This window comes from Lycorma delicatula, chromosome 2, assembly GCF_047948215.1.
Source record: "Lycorma delicatula isolate Av1 chromosome 2, ASM4794821v1, whole genome shotgun sequence".
Classification (NCBI taxonomy): domain Eukaryota; kingdom Metazoa; phylum Arthropoda; class Insecta; order Hemiptera; family Fulgoridae; genus Lycorma; species Lycorma delicatula.
Window position 1 is genome coordinate 142,198,927 of NC_134456.1, and position 18,566 is coordinate 142,217,492.

Genomic DNA, 18,566 nt, shown 5'->3' on the forward strand with positions numbered 1-18,566 from the left:
TAAATTTGTTGTATTCTAAAGTTATTACAAATTACAAGTGGGACTAAATTAATACCAAATAATGCAAAATTATTTAACTGGTTTAAGTCATTGGAATTTTACCTTTATATATTGTATCTTTTTTTTTATCATCTTGTGCTTCTATACAGGTAATTCACCTAATTGAGGGATCATACTTTATTTGTACCCATACTTTTAATATTATTCTTTACAAAAAAAACTGTTAAATAATCTATATATATAAAAATTAATGTTTGTTCGTTTGTCCTATATGTGTTCCTATACCATTCATCTGATTGTGATGAAACTTTGGTGAGTTGTGCGCATACCACAAAGGTTTTTGAATTAGTTTGGAGCCACTAGGTGGCGATGGGGTCGAGATATTTTGAAAAATTGTATTTATGGTCCGATTTGGCTCATATTCAGAGAATACGTGTTACTTGGAAAGAATTACCTCGGCAAAATATTGGACCCATTAGATGACGCTGGGGTTGAGATATTTGGTAAAATTGCATTTATGTCCGATTTGCCTCACTTTCAGAATATATATTAGTTATGTGAAAAAAACCTGGTTTCATCTACAAATTTGTGAAGTTAAAAAAAGGAAATAATGTGTTAAATTACATAATGTGTTAAATTACATCTTCGTTATCACTCAGAATTGGACTCGCATTCAATAAGCATTCAAAATTTAATCAAAAAATAAGTTCAACAAACAGTACATCTTTATCAGTACAGGTTATTAAAATAATTTAGTATCTTTTATATGTTATGTATTTGGAAGTTATATTCAAAATTTCAGTTACGTTTCCTAAAATAATAATTTTAAAATTTCAACTTCTTAAGTGTAATGGATAACATGTTACTCAGTATTCAGTCATTCACTCAGTATTGTATTTATGTATAGTATTATTTGGAGTGATAATCCTCTGGCATTTAAATAGGATCAATGTAATTTTTCATAGAAAAAATTTAAAAAAAGGTTGTAAAATGGCATTGTAGTATTTCCACACTTTATGTACATTTATGTATATTTTTTTAAAAATAAAGAATGAATTGTTTCTATTGTTATCTGTGTTAAGTAGCCTTGAAGGATGTCCTTCAAGTATAATTTTGCAACATTTTATTATAATGTGAAAAAATAATTACTGAAGAAATTGTTAATTTACATTTACAGTTTCTTCTAATATCTCATAATCTTGAATAATTGCTTTACAAATGATAATTATAAAAGCAAATATGTTCATTTATTATTATTATTATTATATTGTTGTTGTTGTAGTGCTTTAATTACAACAGTTGAAGATAAATTAAATCTAGAATTTTTTTTATTTTCAAATTATTTGCAAATTCTGGATTAATCCCTGGAGAATTGCGTGACCTCCGGTCAGTCAGTTTCTTACTTCCTCAATTTCTTTTGAGGGAGTAAGTACTACTCCCTCAAAAGAAATTGTAAAGACTGAACAGATAAAAGATAAAATGTTTCATTAATTTTTTATTATATGCTAGAGGGGATCATTTGATCAGAATGAAAATATATTCTTTTTATATACATATAAGTAAATTATACTCGTATATTAATTCACATATCATATTATTCTGTAAAAGTAAATTGTTTCATATTAACTATTTTAAAAATGATTTCTGAGTAAATCTTGAAAAGGGTGTTTCTACCAATATTACTACAGATTTCTTAATTATTTTTCTTTAATATTTTTTGTGTAAATGCTAAATGGATAATTAAATGAATTTTTTGTATTAATCTGTTAAATAAGGGAAAGCATTCTCATAAAGATTTTCAGTTCCATAATAGATGGAATACAGCTACATCAGTTTCCCCCAATTTAGTTAAGAAATTCAAGTTTAATTAATTGAAGGAAAGCTAGGGACATGGAGTTTGCAAGTAACCGTAAACCTATTATATTGAGTTTTTTTTATGTATCTTTCAGCATACATTCTGTGATAAAAATAAAATTTGAACACCTGAATGGGCAGTGTCAAAAAATGGACCAATTAAACTAATATTTAAAGTTAAAAAAATATATATATATGCACGATGGGACATAGTTTCAAAGTCTTTAGTTTATTCATTAACAATGGAGTTAATGAATAAATTTGTATGACTGTACCTAGTGTTTTCTTGCTCCAGATCCGTACCTTGGCTCCAGAATGGTATGACATGCACACACATCACATTTATTAATTTATGAAAGGATAAAAGGGCAAATGTTTTGAACATCTTTGGGATCGGTTAATTTTTTAATTTCCCTAAAGCCATTACTTGTTTTGAAAAATATTGATTCAAGTGTTATTTTTTCTTTTTTGTAATCATCCATGATCCCTTCTAATGAGGAAGAAAAGGTGTGTGTGTCTGGGAGGTGAGAGTTATTGATGACTGTGCTTGTATGCATGTGAGGGTGTATTCGCTATTTTCTTAACGTAAACATGTCAACAGTCTTAAAACTCTAGGCATTTTATTTTTAATGTTTATAAATATGTGTTAAATATTATTTATGTTATATTAAATATTGTATTATTATAAATGATTATTTTTGTATTTATAATGTTTTTTAAAAATAAATGTAAATAAAAGTTACTAGAGTAAAATCTGAATTTATTTTCATTGCAGTTCGTTCAGCATTGGACATGGTAGTTTATTGAGTAATTCAGGAGGTAATAAAAACCAGTCAGCATCTTCACCATATCCACCAAATCATCCATTATCAGGCTCAAAACACCTTTGTTCTATTTGTGGTGATAGAGCCAGTGGCAAACATTATGGTGTATATAGGTAAGTCTGTTAACATTAATACAGGGGGAAACCAGTTTTATTCTATTAATATGTGGATTTAACTTTTTAATGAAACATTATTTGTAAACTGCTCTATTTGAAATAGTTTGTAATACTTCAGTACAAAGTTTACAAACGCAGATGTTATTAAAAACTTTAAATGAAAACTCGAATTTACATAATTGGTAGATTTTGTTCAGTTTATTTAACAAAATACTAAACTTAGGAAACTATTTCAAGCAGACTAGAATGAGTATTTTTTTTCATAAAATGTTAAATGCAGTTTTTAATTTGTTGATAAGTAAAATTGTATTATTGTTGCATAATACTAGTCTTACATGTCAAGCATAACACCAGTCGCAGTTAATGGTATATTTGCAGTTCTCTGCTTACATGTATGGATTATGTTGTTTTTATTATTTTAAATTTCTAGAGCAGATTACAATTCAGTAATTACCTTGTTTGGCAAATGGTTAGCTCAAATTTAGGATAAGGGGGTGATAGACAGTATTGTTAATTACATCCCAAAGGATATGTTTCATTAATCCTTTGTGCATCAGAAGTGAAAAAGGAAAAGGAGAAAAAGAAAGAAAAGTAAAAAGAAGTAAGAGGGAGGAAGAAGAAAATAGTGAATGGGAGGAACGCAGGAAAAAAGAGATAAAGAAAAGGAGGGTGGGTAGGAGATCAAGATGATGCGGAAGTTTTTAAGGGAAGAAGGGATTCCTGTCAACACACTAACCTATCTCCGCCCGCTTGTAGCCGTCGGTGGACTGACTAAGCATACCACGCCAATATGCAGTACGTCTTTCTCATGAAAGAAGAAAAATGTCCCCGATAGAGGGAACGAAGGGCAAAAAAAGATCCTACCTTGTACCCAGGAATGCAGAAGAACAGAACGGGTGACGGGAAAAAGCGAACTGTCTATAGAAGGGAGGCGGGAATAAAGTAGCGCCATATAACGAGCCCAAGACAAGGAATTTGAAACCTAGCAACCTGGACACTATTGTGGAAGAAGGGAACATCAGGGACACTTGCCCAACACCAGAAAATGATTCATGCGCATAACTAGAAACGACCGCACAGCCATCACCCTTTGCTGCGGTTTAAGTGGGACACGGGTGAGTCGATAGAGATACTCAACAAGACACTTGGTCCAACCGAATCAAAATACACACCAAGATACCGTCATTTCTGGACGGCATCAAGCTGTGTGATGCAAGCCGAGGATGGAATTGCCGCTCAACCAGCACCTTGAAGATCTTGCGCACACCATGTGAAACGAATGAAAATGCAAAGCATTTCCCAGCATTCAACATGAGGTCAGACCGCGAGGCAGCAGGTTCGAAAGCATCGAGTTAGGATTGCTAGCCCCAGACTGTGGTGCCGAACAGTAGGATGTCATCAGCATACGCTACTGCCGATACCTCGAATCCAGGAACTCCACAAAAACCTCACCCGCAAGCACTGTGATTACCAGGTCAACCACGTAAGAGAATAAAAGTGGCGACAGGGGATCACCCTGCCAAACGCCAAGTGAAACACGGACAAGGTGGAAGATCTACCACGTAGCGAAAAACTGCAGAGGAGGCATAATCGATCAAGATAGGCGATCAGTGGAGGGGGAAGACCCAGAGATCTCAGGGCCAGGTTAATGGCTTTGTGGGAAACGGAATCGAAAGCCTTTGCGATATCGAGATAGGCAACATGCAAAAACAAAAGAGAAAACGAGCATTTTGAATGGCAACGGAAAGAATGGAAGTGTTCTTCGCACAACCGTCATCAAAACAATGCTAATGGGTTTGACCTAAATGGGCGGTGTGAAGATGTACATCAAGGATCTTATGGAGATGGCGGATGACCACGGAAGACACGAAGATCGGACGAACGTCCGATGGCCGACCAAGGGCCCCCTTTTGGGGACAAAAATAGTGCGACTAACCAGCATAGACCATGGAAAGCCATCAAGAAAAGGAACCAAATTGAAGAGAAGGCAGGAAAGCGTGGGGTCACATCGTCTGGGCTAATAGCCGAGCTGAGTCGAAGATGAATAGCAAGACTTCATCAGGCATGACGGGGTCCCATGCAGACTTAAGAAATGACATAGGCACATAGCGATGAGTTATCTGAATGGGTTGAAAAGGAGTAGTGACTTAATTGGTCCAGTACCAGAACATCTCATGGATGGGAGGAACCGGAACATGAGCCAGAAGAGGGGAGCCATCGAGAATACTCCGAACACATCTGGACATGTTAGAATGAATATGGCAGCATATTCCCAACGTCTGGCGCTGAGATGGACCTTGCCTTCTCCTGGCGGGGCGAACAGAAGAAGAATAGGGAAGAAACATTGAAAAACCATTGCGCAACAGACTGCAAGAAAACTGGTTATAACCTCACACACTTAAATTGAGGTTATATAAAAAAATAAAGGACTGATAAGTTGCTTAGATTTTGAGAGTGTGTTTCAGTTTTTCTTTTTTTAACTTAAAAATATACTTTATATTAAAAAAATTTGTTGCATTTTAGGAAAATATTTATTTAACTCTGATTTTTATTAAGAAAAATGATTCCTTAAAATAATTTCAAGATAAGGTATTACTAATATTTAAATTAGGATAAAATGTAGCAACCCTGCCAGTTTTTTTTAATTGGTTTAGCTGTTTTTGAAGTTCGTTGGAGCAAAATGAGATAAACAGAATTCCTATAATTATTTATTGAAAATGCGAATACATCTTTTAAACGAAAAACAAAACAATCACAAAATTTTTTTGTAATTTGGTAGTTTATTTAACAATAATATTCAGATTGATATTCAGAAGATCCCAGGTTCAGTTTTCAACTTGAACCTTTTCCATTAGTCATGTCATTTTATGTTATATAAGCCAGATTTTGTATAGGACCAAATTTAAAAACTGAAAATAATGTGTTGAAATCAATAGAGCATATGTAAAAAGTTGTCTAGCTTTATATTCAGCCTTTACTCAAGTAATAAAATTTTAATTATCATTTTCTGAGTTATACAAGGCCATTCTTGTTTTGTCATCAAAAATAGAATAAAAATCAAATAAACAATAATTATATAATGATTTGCTAAATGAGTAAAAAAATTAGCTTGAATTCAATTCTATGCGCAGTTATTTTATCATAAGCCATCTTAAACTGATAGTTTATAAAAACACTTAGATGATAAAGGTAATGTGGATTGTAGCATTACTATTTGTCTGATTCTGTTATTTTTTTATTAGCTACAAACATACATAAGATAAAATCTTTTCATTATATTCAACTCTCTTTGAGATATAACATCTATTAATTTAATATTTTCACAGTTATATAAAATCAGTTGCCTTAACACATAAGCTACCAAACAGGATTTCATGATTGTAGGTTAAAATACCCTTGCTGTAATACAAAAAGCTAAATAAAGGATAGGGTGTTCTCACGCATATTTATCCATTTTTGTAATAAAAAATCAGGGAGGAGGTTATTCTATTTTTAACAAATGTCATACTTTTCTTCTCTTATTTGTACTGTAATAGCCAAAAAGTAAAATTTTGTATAATAAATGTGTAATTTAGTCTAAACTGAGATTTTTGAGTAAACTAGAATCTTAGGCATTTTTTGAACATATTGATATTGGTTAATAAAATGATTTAGTATAGAATAATTATGTTTTAAATGTAATATTTAAATATTTGATGTTGTATTGTGTATTCTCATTAACAAACTTTATTTCAGGACAAATATTTTCATGTCTCTTTTTCTTTCGTACAATTCATTGTTCATTACTCACAAATCACATGTGTTTTTAAACATTGTTATTAAGTTTATTTTATTTGGTTGAATTCTACATGTTTCAAGTGTTTAGCTTTATGGCCTTGTCAGTGTCATTTTGTAAAACGTTGGTGTTAAATAATGATGAGTGTCATCAAGCTGTCTTCCTCTGACTCTCTCATTATTCTGTTCTATTTTTTTCTTCATCTCATCATTCATGTTTGCCTTCTCCTTATATTGTTTTTGTTTAATTAAAATTGATTGCATTTCAGTTACGATGCATTTTTAATTAATTGATTGTTGATATACTATTTTAATATCGGTGAGTTAGTATTTTTTTTTTATTATGCTACTTAAATTATTTATGTATTGATTGTATTGGATCAAAATTTTTTCAGATTCTCATAGGTACACAGAAAGGCTTCTTAAACTAAACTTTTCATTGGATTATCATGAGTTACAATGGCATTTAATAATGATAACTGTGTTTATTTAGGGTGTGTGTTAATCTGTTACAAATTATAATACAATGGGAAACTTTATTAAGATCTTTACATTTTTAATATTCAGAGATGAATATTTTTAATTCTTACTTTTAATTTCTGTTACATAAATATGATAGCTATCTGTTTCTTGTGTTGGTTTATCACTTTACTTTGGCCTTTCTTCTTTTGAGAATGTCATCAAATTGCAGTCAATCTTTATTAATTCTAATTTAAATAAAACAAATAAACCTCTTTGTTATACTTATTTTATTCAAAGGTTGGTAAATTCCTCTAACTACCAAAAGAATTACTGTTAGAAGTTTCTTTTAAACAAGGTATTTACTGTTCATATTTTATATAAATAAAATTTATCATTATATTTTTTCAAACTATTAAAAACCCTAGAATTGAAGTTATATACAATTATACGAGAGTTATTTTTTTTCATGGTCCGATCGATCAAGAGATTAAAACCACAGTGCAAATTAAAAATTTTTTATTTGTAACAAGTACTTACATAGTTACGCTATTTCTCTACATAGTCGCCTTTCCGATTTAGACATTTGTTGTAGCGTGGTACCAACTTTCCAATACCCTCATCATAGAACGGAGCCGCCTGTGTTTTCAGCCATGTTTCTATGCTGGTCTGCAGCTCGATGTCTGTGCCAAAATGTTGTCCTCCTAGCCAGCGTTTCATGTGAGCAAAGAGGTGAAAATCGGATGGAGCCAAGTCTGGGCTGTATGGTGGGTGATCAAACACTTCCCAACGAAAACACTGCAGGAGCTTCTTTGTCACACTCGCTTCCTTCCATGACCACCTGCATCATGAACATCTGTACATCCTGCTTTAAAGTTCCTGCACCATTGTCGCACTTTGCTGTCACTCATTGATGTTTCACCGTACAAATTACTTATTCGTCAATGAATTTCAGCTGCATTACACCCCTCAGCCTGAAGAAATCGAATTCCCACACGCACTTCACACTTGGCGGGAGACGCTATTGTTGTAGACATGTCTACGTGCTAGCTGCGTGTTCAGAACTAAACGAAATGATACTGAACATATATATAAACGAACTGAGACTGTACAAGACTACACTTCATTTACACTCATACATATCATCCTTATTCATTCTTTGAAGTATTATATGAATGGTAATTACCAGAGGCTAAACAGGAAAAAGAAAGAAAAGAGTATTTATAACAACTGTGAATCAATTATTATTTGAAAGTATTATTATTTTTGGTTTTTTATTCAACAAAATAATTCATAAAACATTAAATAAGAAACTCACATCTCAAAACTTCCTAGAATTAAAAATTATTGATATTTTGCAATATTTGCATTAAAAACAGTTATAGATACATATGAATATAATGTTATGATTAATGTTAATATAAATTTGACAACTTATATTAATATCATTGGACTACTTCAAGAAAAACTAATTAAATGCTAAATTCTTGGCCTGATACAAACATTTTTTTCTGGATTATTTTTCATATTAATGACAGACAGAACTAGTCTGTTACTGACATCAGTTGTATGATGAACTCAGGAACTGGAGTTTGCTAGAGGAACTAGCGACAAAATATGACTTTTACTGGAAATTCAGTTACTGTAAAGAGAGTGTACAAATAGAAATCAGAGTACAAATAGAATTGTAGAGAATTGTTGTGAAATATTCTCCAAAAGTCATACAACTTACTGAAAAATCTTTTCTGGTTGTTTACAGATTGGATAATTTGATAAACTGACATTGTCACTAGTACATTGATTATTCAATAGGTTAATATTTTGATGACCTACTTGGTGTGTAGATAACTATAGTATTTCTAAATAACTAAATATAAATTATTGTTGAGAAGTAAAATTCTGTGGTTTTGATTGCAGCTGAAAATTATTTATTTCTTGCTGGAGAAACAGTAACTGGAACAGTATTTTCTTTTCAGATTGGATTATTTTTTCAGTTTTAAATTTAAATGTTTACACACAAAATTGGAATAATTTCCACCAAATCTCAATTATTCAAAATTATATTTGAACAAATGAGATTATATTCTGATCACAGTTAAATACTTAGGATTTCAGCCTAAAATAGTACCAAATACAGAGATTTCAATGTTAAAAGAATGAATGGCCACTATTTTTATTCTAGAAAATGCTAATTAAAAATTATTTCAATCCTATTTGGAAGTATTCGTTCTATTAAATCTTGTGCAAGTGATTAAAATGGACCGCATTTTGACTAGGCTTATTTTTGCAGTAATACTTTTGTAAGGTTTTCATTTGCATGAAAAACAATATTTTATTTTAAAAAAGACTTTTAGAGATGATTTTATATATTTACAGATTTTATATGATTTGATTTTATATATTTACTTTTATTTTATTTGTGTTACAGTTGTGAAGGTTGTAAGGGGTTTTTCAAGAGGACAGTTAGAAAAGATTTGTCATATGCCTGTCGGGAAGAGAAAAGCTGTTTAATTGATAAACGACAAAGGAATAGATGCCAGTACTGCAGATATCAAAAATGCCTTTCAATGGGCATGAAAAGAGAAGCGGTACAGGTAATTATTTATTTTAATGTTAGTATTAATTCCCAAACAAGGTATTGATTGACATGACTTTTTAAAGTAATTTTGTTGTTACTTTGGTTTTAATCATGTACTCAATATTCTCATTGTTAGTTAAACACAAATTTACCATATTAAATTTCCAAAAACTAAATCAAACATAAAGACAAAATTTTAGAGAATTTAATTCTGAGAAAATTTGATGTACAGTAATTAAGTTTTTTAAACTGAATAATTTTTTTAAAAATCCATTTTTATATTATTGTGTATTCTTAAAATTCACTATTAATGATTTGGAATAATATCAGTGAAATGCCATATAAATTCAGAAACCAGAAACACAAGATAAACATTTTATCTGTACTGCATTGGTATTGCTAGTGAAGCTGTTGAAGAATATCATCAACCGTTTCTGAACTAAATCATTTCCAATAGACAGTTATTCATACCTGTTCATAGACAGGTATACTTATAAACAAGTTAGAGAAAGAGGGTAATTCATCTTGAATTTAGAACAGGTAAAATATTAATATTGAACAGATATTCCCAATCATACATTGAAGTCCTTCAACAGGTACACATAGTTTTCTGCATGTTCCTCTGGAAGATCATGATTGTGATCAGAAAACCGATTACTGCCAGTGGTTATTTGAAAATAATGCATTAGCCCATTCAGTTATTTTTCACTGTAGAAACAACATATAAACACAAAGATTTTAACAATATAAGAATTGTATTTAGAAAGACAATCCTTATACAACCTCTTACTCAAAGTTTCAAAATTATTTTTCAATAAAAGTTTGAGGTGTTGTAATATGAATGTTCTGATCAGACCTCATGTATTTAATCATTTGCTCACTGGAGGTGGCTCTTTAAATCTCTTTCAAAATGAGCATCTTCAGCTTTTAGAGAAGACTCCGTGATAACATGAAGCTGCAAGTATTTCCAACTAGATTGAGTGCCAGCTCATTTTGATTGGTCTGTAACTCAGCATCCAATTGAAATATTTCCAAGACAAAAAAATAGGTAGATTGGCTTAGGAGGACCATGAGCCAAATCCTATAATTGAATTTTTTATTTATTCATTTGGAAGGACATGAAGGCGTTAGTGTAGGCTCAAAAAAATTTTCATCTTAAGTTATTATTTTGATAAGAGAAATAAGTCTATAAAGAAACAAGGCAGAAACTTTCTGACAAACTTAGTATAAAAATATTTTTTTTAAATTTACTGATTTAACTTTGGTATTAGTTGATGCATATGTTGGTCATACATAAGACGCTACAAAGCAGTATTCCAAATTTTTTATTTCCATCTATTTCAAGTTGTTTATTATCTATTATATATCTATGTTTATTATATTGTGGTTTTCAAGTGAAAACTAATACTTTTATTTATTTAATTCATTCTTATTAATTAGACCCATGCAGCTAGATTATCAATATCAATTTGAAGCAATCTATAAACAATTAACTGATTTATAAATTTTCACAACACTGGCAAACAATAAAAATTTAGATTTACATGAGTGTAATCAATTAATAAATATTAGTAGAAGGCACAATCTGTTCCCTTACAGCACTGTTAAAAGAAGGTCCTTCATAAAAGCATGTCTAGGTATAAATCCATGTTAGAAAAAAGTAACAAGATACTTAATATTGTTAAAACGTTTTTTTATAAATTACATGCTTGAGTACTTTTGGTGAAGAGTTTATAACAGACATGGGCCTATACTTAGAAATCTCTCTTGAGTTTCCCACTGTAGGTATTGGGATTACTAAAATTTCTTTTCCATTATTGAAGAAAATATTTTTACTTTCAGTGATAAATTAAATTTAAAAAAAAGTGAATCCAATAAGAATTTTGTGCATCCTTTAGTAATAGGGGGGGGGGGGGGATCAGGTTCGGTTGATCTCTTAGAGTAAGGACCTAATAGAACTCTTAAAATCATCTCTACTTAAAATGTTATGCCGACAATTGAATCTGCTAGAACATAGATTTTTGTTCATATCATCAAAACTATGGTTTGAATCAGGAACAAAATTAAACATGAAAGAAAATAATCAGCAAATTCTTGGAAAAGATTGCTAAGAATCTTGTACTATTCATCACAGAGACAGATTGGTCAATTTAAAAGCTTTTTCTGCTGTAAATCATTTATACACTGCTTATTTGTGAGTGCAATAAAATGATTAAAAGTATAGCTCAAGTACCTAAATTTGTTCAAGTAATACTGAGAATAGTGTTTCTTTCGAGCAGCCTTAGTTTTGTTTTTAATTTTTTATATACTTGTTTAATTAAACCAAGAAGGATATTTAGGTTTAATTACCTGTAAGATAGTGTACAAATCCATAAAACAATTCTCAGTACAAGATATAGTAGTGATCTGCATTATTATTCTTATAATTGTATAAACTACTACATTCTGAATTCCTTAAATTACAGTAAAGCAAAGAAATATTAGCATTCTTAAAATTAGAGCAATTGATTAACTGACGTAATTTTTAACAAACAAACAGTTTGTTATTGAATTCAATATGTGTGTGTGTGAACACTTCTTGTTTCAGATTATGATTTCAGATTCAGATTAAGCATTGTTAGAGATTACAAAAATGCATGAATGGCTGTGACTGGCCATTGTGTTCACCACAAAATGGCCGCCAAAATTAACATTTTGTACACATAACATTTTATAATCATAAACGGTGTAAGCTATTAAGTTGGTTCAAATGTACTATTATAAGGTTTACTTAAATGCTTAAAATATATAAATATAAATTTTGTAAATCAGATGTAAGACCCCAAAATAGTGGAAAAACTAATTTTTTAATAATTGAAGAAAAAGATATGCCACAAAACCCCAAAACAACATAAATAAATTATATTAACTTAGTATATATAGTGTAAGTAGAAGTTAGAGATAATAACTGTGTTAGAAATGAATTAATAAGTGATAGATCAGTAATAATAAGAAGATAAAGAAAAATAATTTTTGTTAGGAAAGTTTTACTAGACTTTTCATTGATAACTGGTTTCATGTGAATTCTTCAATAAGTTGAATTCATTTATAATAGCAGAATGATAACTGTCTTCAAGAAATAATGGATATAATTCACATTGATATCTACTGTACTCATATCATATTAAATCAAGTAATTGCAGTTCTCATCTGGAACAGAATTTTACAGATTTAAATTAAAATACAAAATAAAATTATGTAAACATCTAGTCTTGTTGAAGCTCAAAGAAAAATTTAAATTAATATTGTTAACTTAATTTAAATTAAAATCGCCCAAGATTAGATTATCAGAGGAAACAACATTAACATCATTATCAGACACTTCAAAGAATTCCTTATAACCATTTAGGCCTACTGTCAAATATGTTTATTACTGTTAAGTAGAAATTGAGGTTGTGGCCAGTGTTTTTTTAACTCATAATAGTTCATTTCTAAAAGCTGAAGCTGATCTAAACTGGTACTAACTGCAATTATAACTTTCCATCACATGCTACAACATCTAACCATCTAAATTCATTATATATATTGTATTGTATTGATAATTGAAATTTAATTTGATTAATGGACTGTAGAATAAACACTGAATTGAACATAACAACTTTATTAACAAGAAATGATACTAACACTTTAAACAAAAGAATATTGATACATAATAGTTGGCGACTTGGCCATGTTGTGTAATTGCTCTCTTCGTGCACTAACAATTAATGAATAAAATTAGGAAGAAAAACATTATGTAAAAAAAAGGAATTAAAACTAATAATATTACATATGTAAAAAAGAAGTAAAACTAATATTTTGTATCACATGGTGTACAAGACAGTAGCGCTATGGAGTGGTGCTACTTGAATAGTTCGATCTTATGCAAGCGACGCAACATATATTATCAAACAATTCATGACTAAAAAAATACCTTCTTCTGATAATATCTCCTTTAAAACAGTACAATCACATAATTAGTAGAATTTAGTGAAACAAAAAAGGAATCATTCATTTTTGTTCAAGCCCTCTCACAGTTTGATAATACATAGAATAACTGTTATCATTAGTTAAGGTAAAATTGAAAATAAAAAATTACTAATCAGAAAAAAATCACTTAAACATTTTCAGCTTCACTAAATCACTATCAGAGATTAGATGAACTTGTTCATTTTTGCCCCTTCTCGTGTTTATTTTTCCAGCTCTGCCAATTCAAAGAAATTTAAAAGTATCGGGTTCTTGAGTGAGCTTTTCCAGACAATGCTCTTTCTCTATTCAACAAGAATTGATTAATATTAATTGGTTTGTTAGTATTCAAGTTAAGTAAACAGATTTTTTTTTAACTTTTGGCCTTGCCAACACCTTCTCCTTATTGAAATGTCTCCCACAATAATTCCTGTATCCAATTTGTTCCAGTCATACTTTGATCTCTGACAGATATCCATAACATTTTTATTTTGTGACATCAGAATGCCACATGGTTTACAAGCATATTGAATCCAGGATACTGCTAACATCATATAAAAATTTTGTTATGGATAAATTTGCAATATCACCATTATCATCACTAAATCCTGACCTTATAAGGATTGATAAGTCACATCGAAGGAAAATCACATCACATTTAATTAGATTTATATACAACAAATGAAAATAAGTTTTACATTTGTCACATTGTGCTTTTTTTTTTAGAAAATATTTTTATTGATTTTAATCATTGATAACTGGTTCATCTGAATTCTTCAATAAGTTGAATTCATCTATAATAGCAGAATAATAACTCTTCAAGAAGTAATGGATATCTACTGATACACTACTCATATAAAATGAAGTAATTGCAGTTTTCAACTGGGACAGAATTTTACAGATTTAAATTAAGACACAAAATAAAATTATGTAAACATGTTAAATCTCAAATAAAAATTGAAATTAATATTGTTAACTTCATTTAAATCAAAATCGCTCATAATTAGATTGTCTCTATTTACTTATGACTCAACTGTACTTTTCTCAGTATAACTACTACTGCAGGAGCTCTCACAGAACACATTTTGCCACATCAATTACTACAGTCTGATTGATAATATACATATTTAATACTTATGTTACATATTTGACGTGTATATTAATATGTAATGTAATTTTATAAAACATTGTAATTTTAATTAATATAATTATATATATTAATATTTTATAAAACATAATGTAATATTAATAACACATTATTATTTATTTTTCATAAGTTTTTTTTATTGTTGCAGGAAGAGAGACAAAGGACAAAGGAGAGGGATCAAAATGAAGTCGAATCAACGAGTAGTATGCACACTGACATGCCTGTGGAAAGAATCCTTGAAGCCGAAAAAAGAGTAGAGTGTAAGAATGAACCTGCACTTGATTTAGAAGTAAGTCATTTCTACAGTATTTAAAAAAATTAAAGATGATGTGGAGAGCAAAAAAGGTTGTTTTGTGTTATGAATGTTCAGTCGCTGGGACGGAAATGACATTTGTATCTTGCAACCTCATGATTACATTACCCAAACTGTGAAAGAGAATGGTCATTGTTCTGACCATTCTTTCAATTTTGATTAATAGAGGCTTTTCTTTCATCCTAAAATTATTTATTTTTTAGGGCAAGCAGTGAAGATGATAATTACTGCCCAGACTGCAGGTTGATGAAACAATGCCTCTTTAGCCATTAGGCCTGGACATTGCCTTTTGATTTGCAGCATGAACTATCAACACGAGCTCAAAGTGTGACACAGCATTCATATTATAATCCTCTTTGGGAAATGAGCCTGCAGAACACTTGAAAATCCAAAACATTAAAACATAACCTTGAAATTTTGAATGATAAGAGGAAGGGTATTTCCATTATATTAACCTGTAGGTGATACACCTACGAATTGTTTCCATAACATTCCTTAGGCATTATCTTCTTTGGTAGGCAAAGAGATGTCAAATATAAACCCATTTAGTTTATTTTGTTTTCCTCAGTTAGTTATCTACTCCTCATGGCACAGATGGCTCAGTTTGGAAATCCAAACAATCGCATGTTATGCTGCAGGCTCGATTCTGAAAAAATGCTATTGAAGTTCCTAGCTAAATACATCACCTTAATCATCTCCTCCACTTGTCACACCATTGGTTTTGCCTCACCCCTCTGAATAGGATAACCAGGTCAGTCTTTTTCACCAACTTTTGAGTGGCCTTGAGAGAACTATCAGCTTCAATGTGTGCTGTCAAAATTATGTGATAAAAAGTCACTTTTCACCGTAAATAAAACATTTCCTTATGACTGCAGAGAGTCCCTTTTGTCCGCAAGACACTGCTTGTCTTATGTGCACTCTTCAAGCATGGTTGCCATTTTTAAACAGCTGTACTTCCATGTGTGCTATCTTAATGTTATCCAGCTGGATTATGCTACCATCTGATGATTTTTTTAAAAACTACTTACAGCTATGTTCAGCGAGCCTACATTAGATAGTGTAGTGTTAACTAACTCTTTTGGGAGCAAGAAATAGCCTGTTAAGTGAAAAATTATTTAAACCGTTTTGTTATTTTCCTATAAATAATGTTACTGTAAGTAGATTCCTTTGAATTCACAGGAAAAGTGATAAAATTTACTTTTATATATCTGAAATAGTTATTTAAATAATGATATGGCGTTATATTGTAATTAACATTACATTAATTTCATATGAGATAAATTTTTAGCATATTAATAAAAAAATTAAAGAATATGTTTTTTTTCCATCTGTTATGACCATATAGGATCACTTTAATCTGTCCATTATCCAAGTCTTTTTAAAGTGACTGGGCGTTGCACTCCTTCCAGTACTTTTTCATATGTTACAATCTCTGTGTCCTTTTTGATGTAGAAAATGTTTATGTTGTGAGTGTGAAGCGAATGTTTTTGTCCTTAATTTTTTGTTTAATTTTATTTTGTCTATGGTGTCCTCTGGTGTAGGGCCAATTTCTTTCCGATCCTTTCTTATTTCTCTGATCTATCTGCATCCTCTCTTGGTATTTTTCAAGTCTAGATTATACTGCACCAGCTGCTTCAGAAATTTTGAATCTTGCATCCTCATGATGTATCCATGAGGACTAAGAATCTTAGTTTTCTCTTACGCATAGAATTGGTGATGGGTCCTACTGTTTGCACATGACTTTGCTGGGTACAACCCACCACTGCCCGTCTTTCTGGTACTTTTATTTGTTGCAGGTTCTTCCAGATCTTCTTTCAATTTTCTGGAGTCTGCCATATATTCAGGTGTATACCAGTGTAATACTCTTCCACGTGAATACGTGGAAAAAACTCTTCCACGTGAATACGTGGAAGAGTATTCAGGTGGAAGAGTGTTTCTGCTGCATATGTGACTTTCAGTTTTATAACTGTTTTGTAGTGTCTTACTTTTGGATTTATGGGTAGACATATTTTACTGAAGGTGTACCAGATTAATTTTTGTGCTTTAGCTAGTTCGTTTGTTCTTGTTTGGATTGAAAGTTTTCATGTAGATTGTTGTTATTTCTGTAAGTTATTTAAATTGGGTTACTATTTCGATTTTATTACCATTTATGTTTACTTCTTTTAATTGTGTTGGTTTTTGGAGCATAATTCTGTCTTTTCAAATGATTATGAGATCAGTTTTATTTGCAATGTTCTGAAGTTCTAATATCTGTGTTTTAGCTTTGTCAATGTCATTTGCTAGGAGTGCCAAATCGTTGGTGAAACCGAGGAAGTTTGTTTTGATTTTTGGCCTATTTTTATTTTTGAGGGACATTTTTTGAACCATTCCCTCATTACCATTTCCAGAGTGCAGTTGAATAGTAGCAGTGAGAAAACCATTGCCTTGGCACAGTTGTGTTTGATCTCAAATGATTCCAGGAGTTCGCCTCTGAATTTCATTTATATATTGTGTGTAGGAGTGAGATTCCCCTGTAGTTGTCAGAGTATCTGCTTTTTGTATAGCGGGTGGATGAGGGCTCTCATCCAGTGTTCTGGTAGTTCTTCTTTGATACAGATGTTGAAAATCTGTTACTGAAGGATGATTTTTGGGGGTCTTCTTAAATGTTTACAGATTTCTACAAAGGTCTTCTGATCTTTACCCAATGTTTTGTAATTCTTTATCTCACCCAGTGCTTGGTAGACTTCTTTTATTGCTGGAGGGTTGATGTTTTCCAGTAGTGTTGTTATTCGGATGCTGGTATTGTGAGATTTAGTAGTTATTTCGGTTCTTCACAGTTTAGGAGTATTGAAGTATTTAGCTAGGATTTCCCCATTGTCTTTATTGCTATGGGCCAGATTGTGGTTTTTATCCTTCATTAGTAGGTTTGGGGATTCATATTTTTGGTGCTTTTTTTGCAAGTTTTAGAATATGTTTTATTTAACATTTAGTTATATCAGACCTTGGAAACCTTCACACTTTCAATAAATATCTTAGTTATCATTTGTATTGTTTTTTAACTGATTGTAATTAATCTTAAACTAACCTACTAGTGTACCCACCATGTTGGTCTAGTGGTGAACGCGTCTTCCCAAATCAGCTGATTTTGAAGTCGAGAGTTCCAGCATTCAAGTCCTAGTAAAGCCAGTTATTTTTACACGGATTTGAACTAGAATGTGGATACCGGTGTTCTTTGGTGGTTGGGTTTCAATTAACCACGCATCTCAGGAATGGTCAAACTGAGAATGTACAAGACTACACTTCATTTACACTCATACATATCATCCTCATTCATCCTCTGAAGAATTATCTAAACGGTAGTTACCGGAGGCTAAACAGGAAAAAGAAAGAAAACCTACTAGTGTGTACTATTAAAATATAATTCTTACTGATTTTGGTAAATTTCCATATATTTTTGTTGTAAAACATATATAATCTTTGGATGCTGAAACACTGCTTTACTACACAGTCTTTCTATTTTTTAAGTTTTAAGGTGTTA

General features: G+C 31.0%; 1 protein-coding gene across 1 annotated transcript in view; it reads left to right on the forward strand.

Moving 5' to 3' along the window:
* The window catches only part of usp (retinoid X receptor ultraspiracle), a 148,234-nt gene that overhangs the window by 116,641 nt on the left and 13,027 nt on the right, over positions 1–18,566 (forward strand). The window contains exons 3-5 of the mRNA XM_075356382.1: positions 2,630–2,791; positions 9,456–9,621; positions 14,885–15,025. Coding sequence (XP_075212497.1) covers positions 2,630–2,791; positions 9,456–9,621; positions 14,885–15,025 — 469 coding nt within the window. The remainder of the gene's footprint in view (positions 1–2,629; positions 2,792–9,455; positions 9,622–14,884; positions 15,026–18,566) is intronic.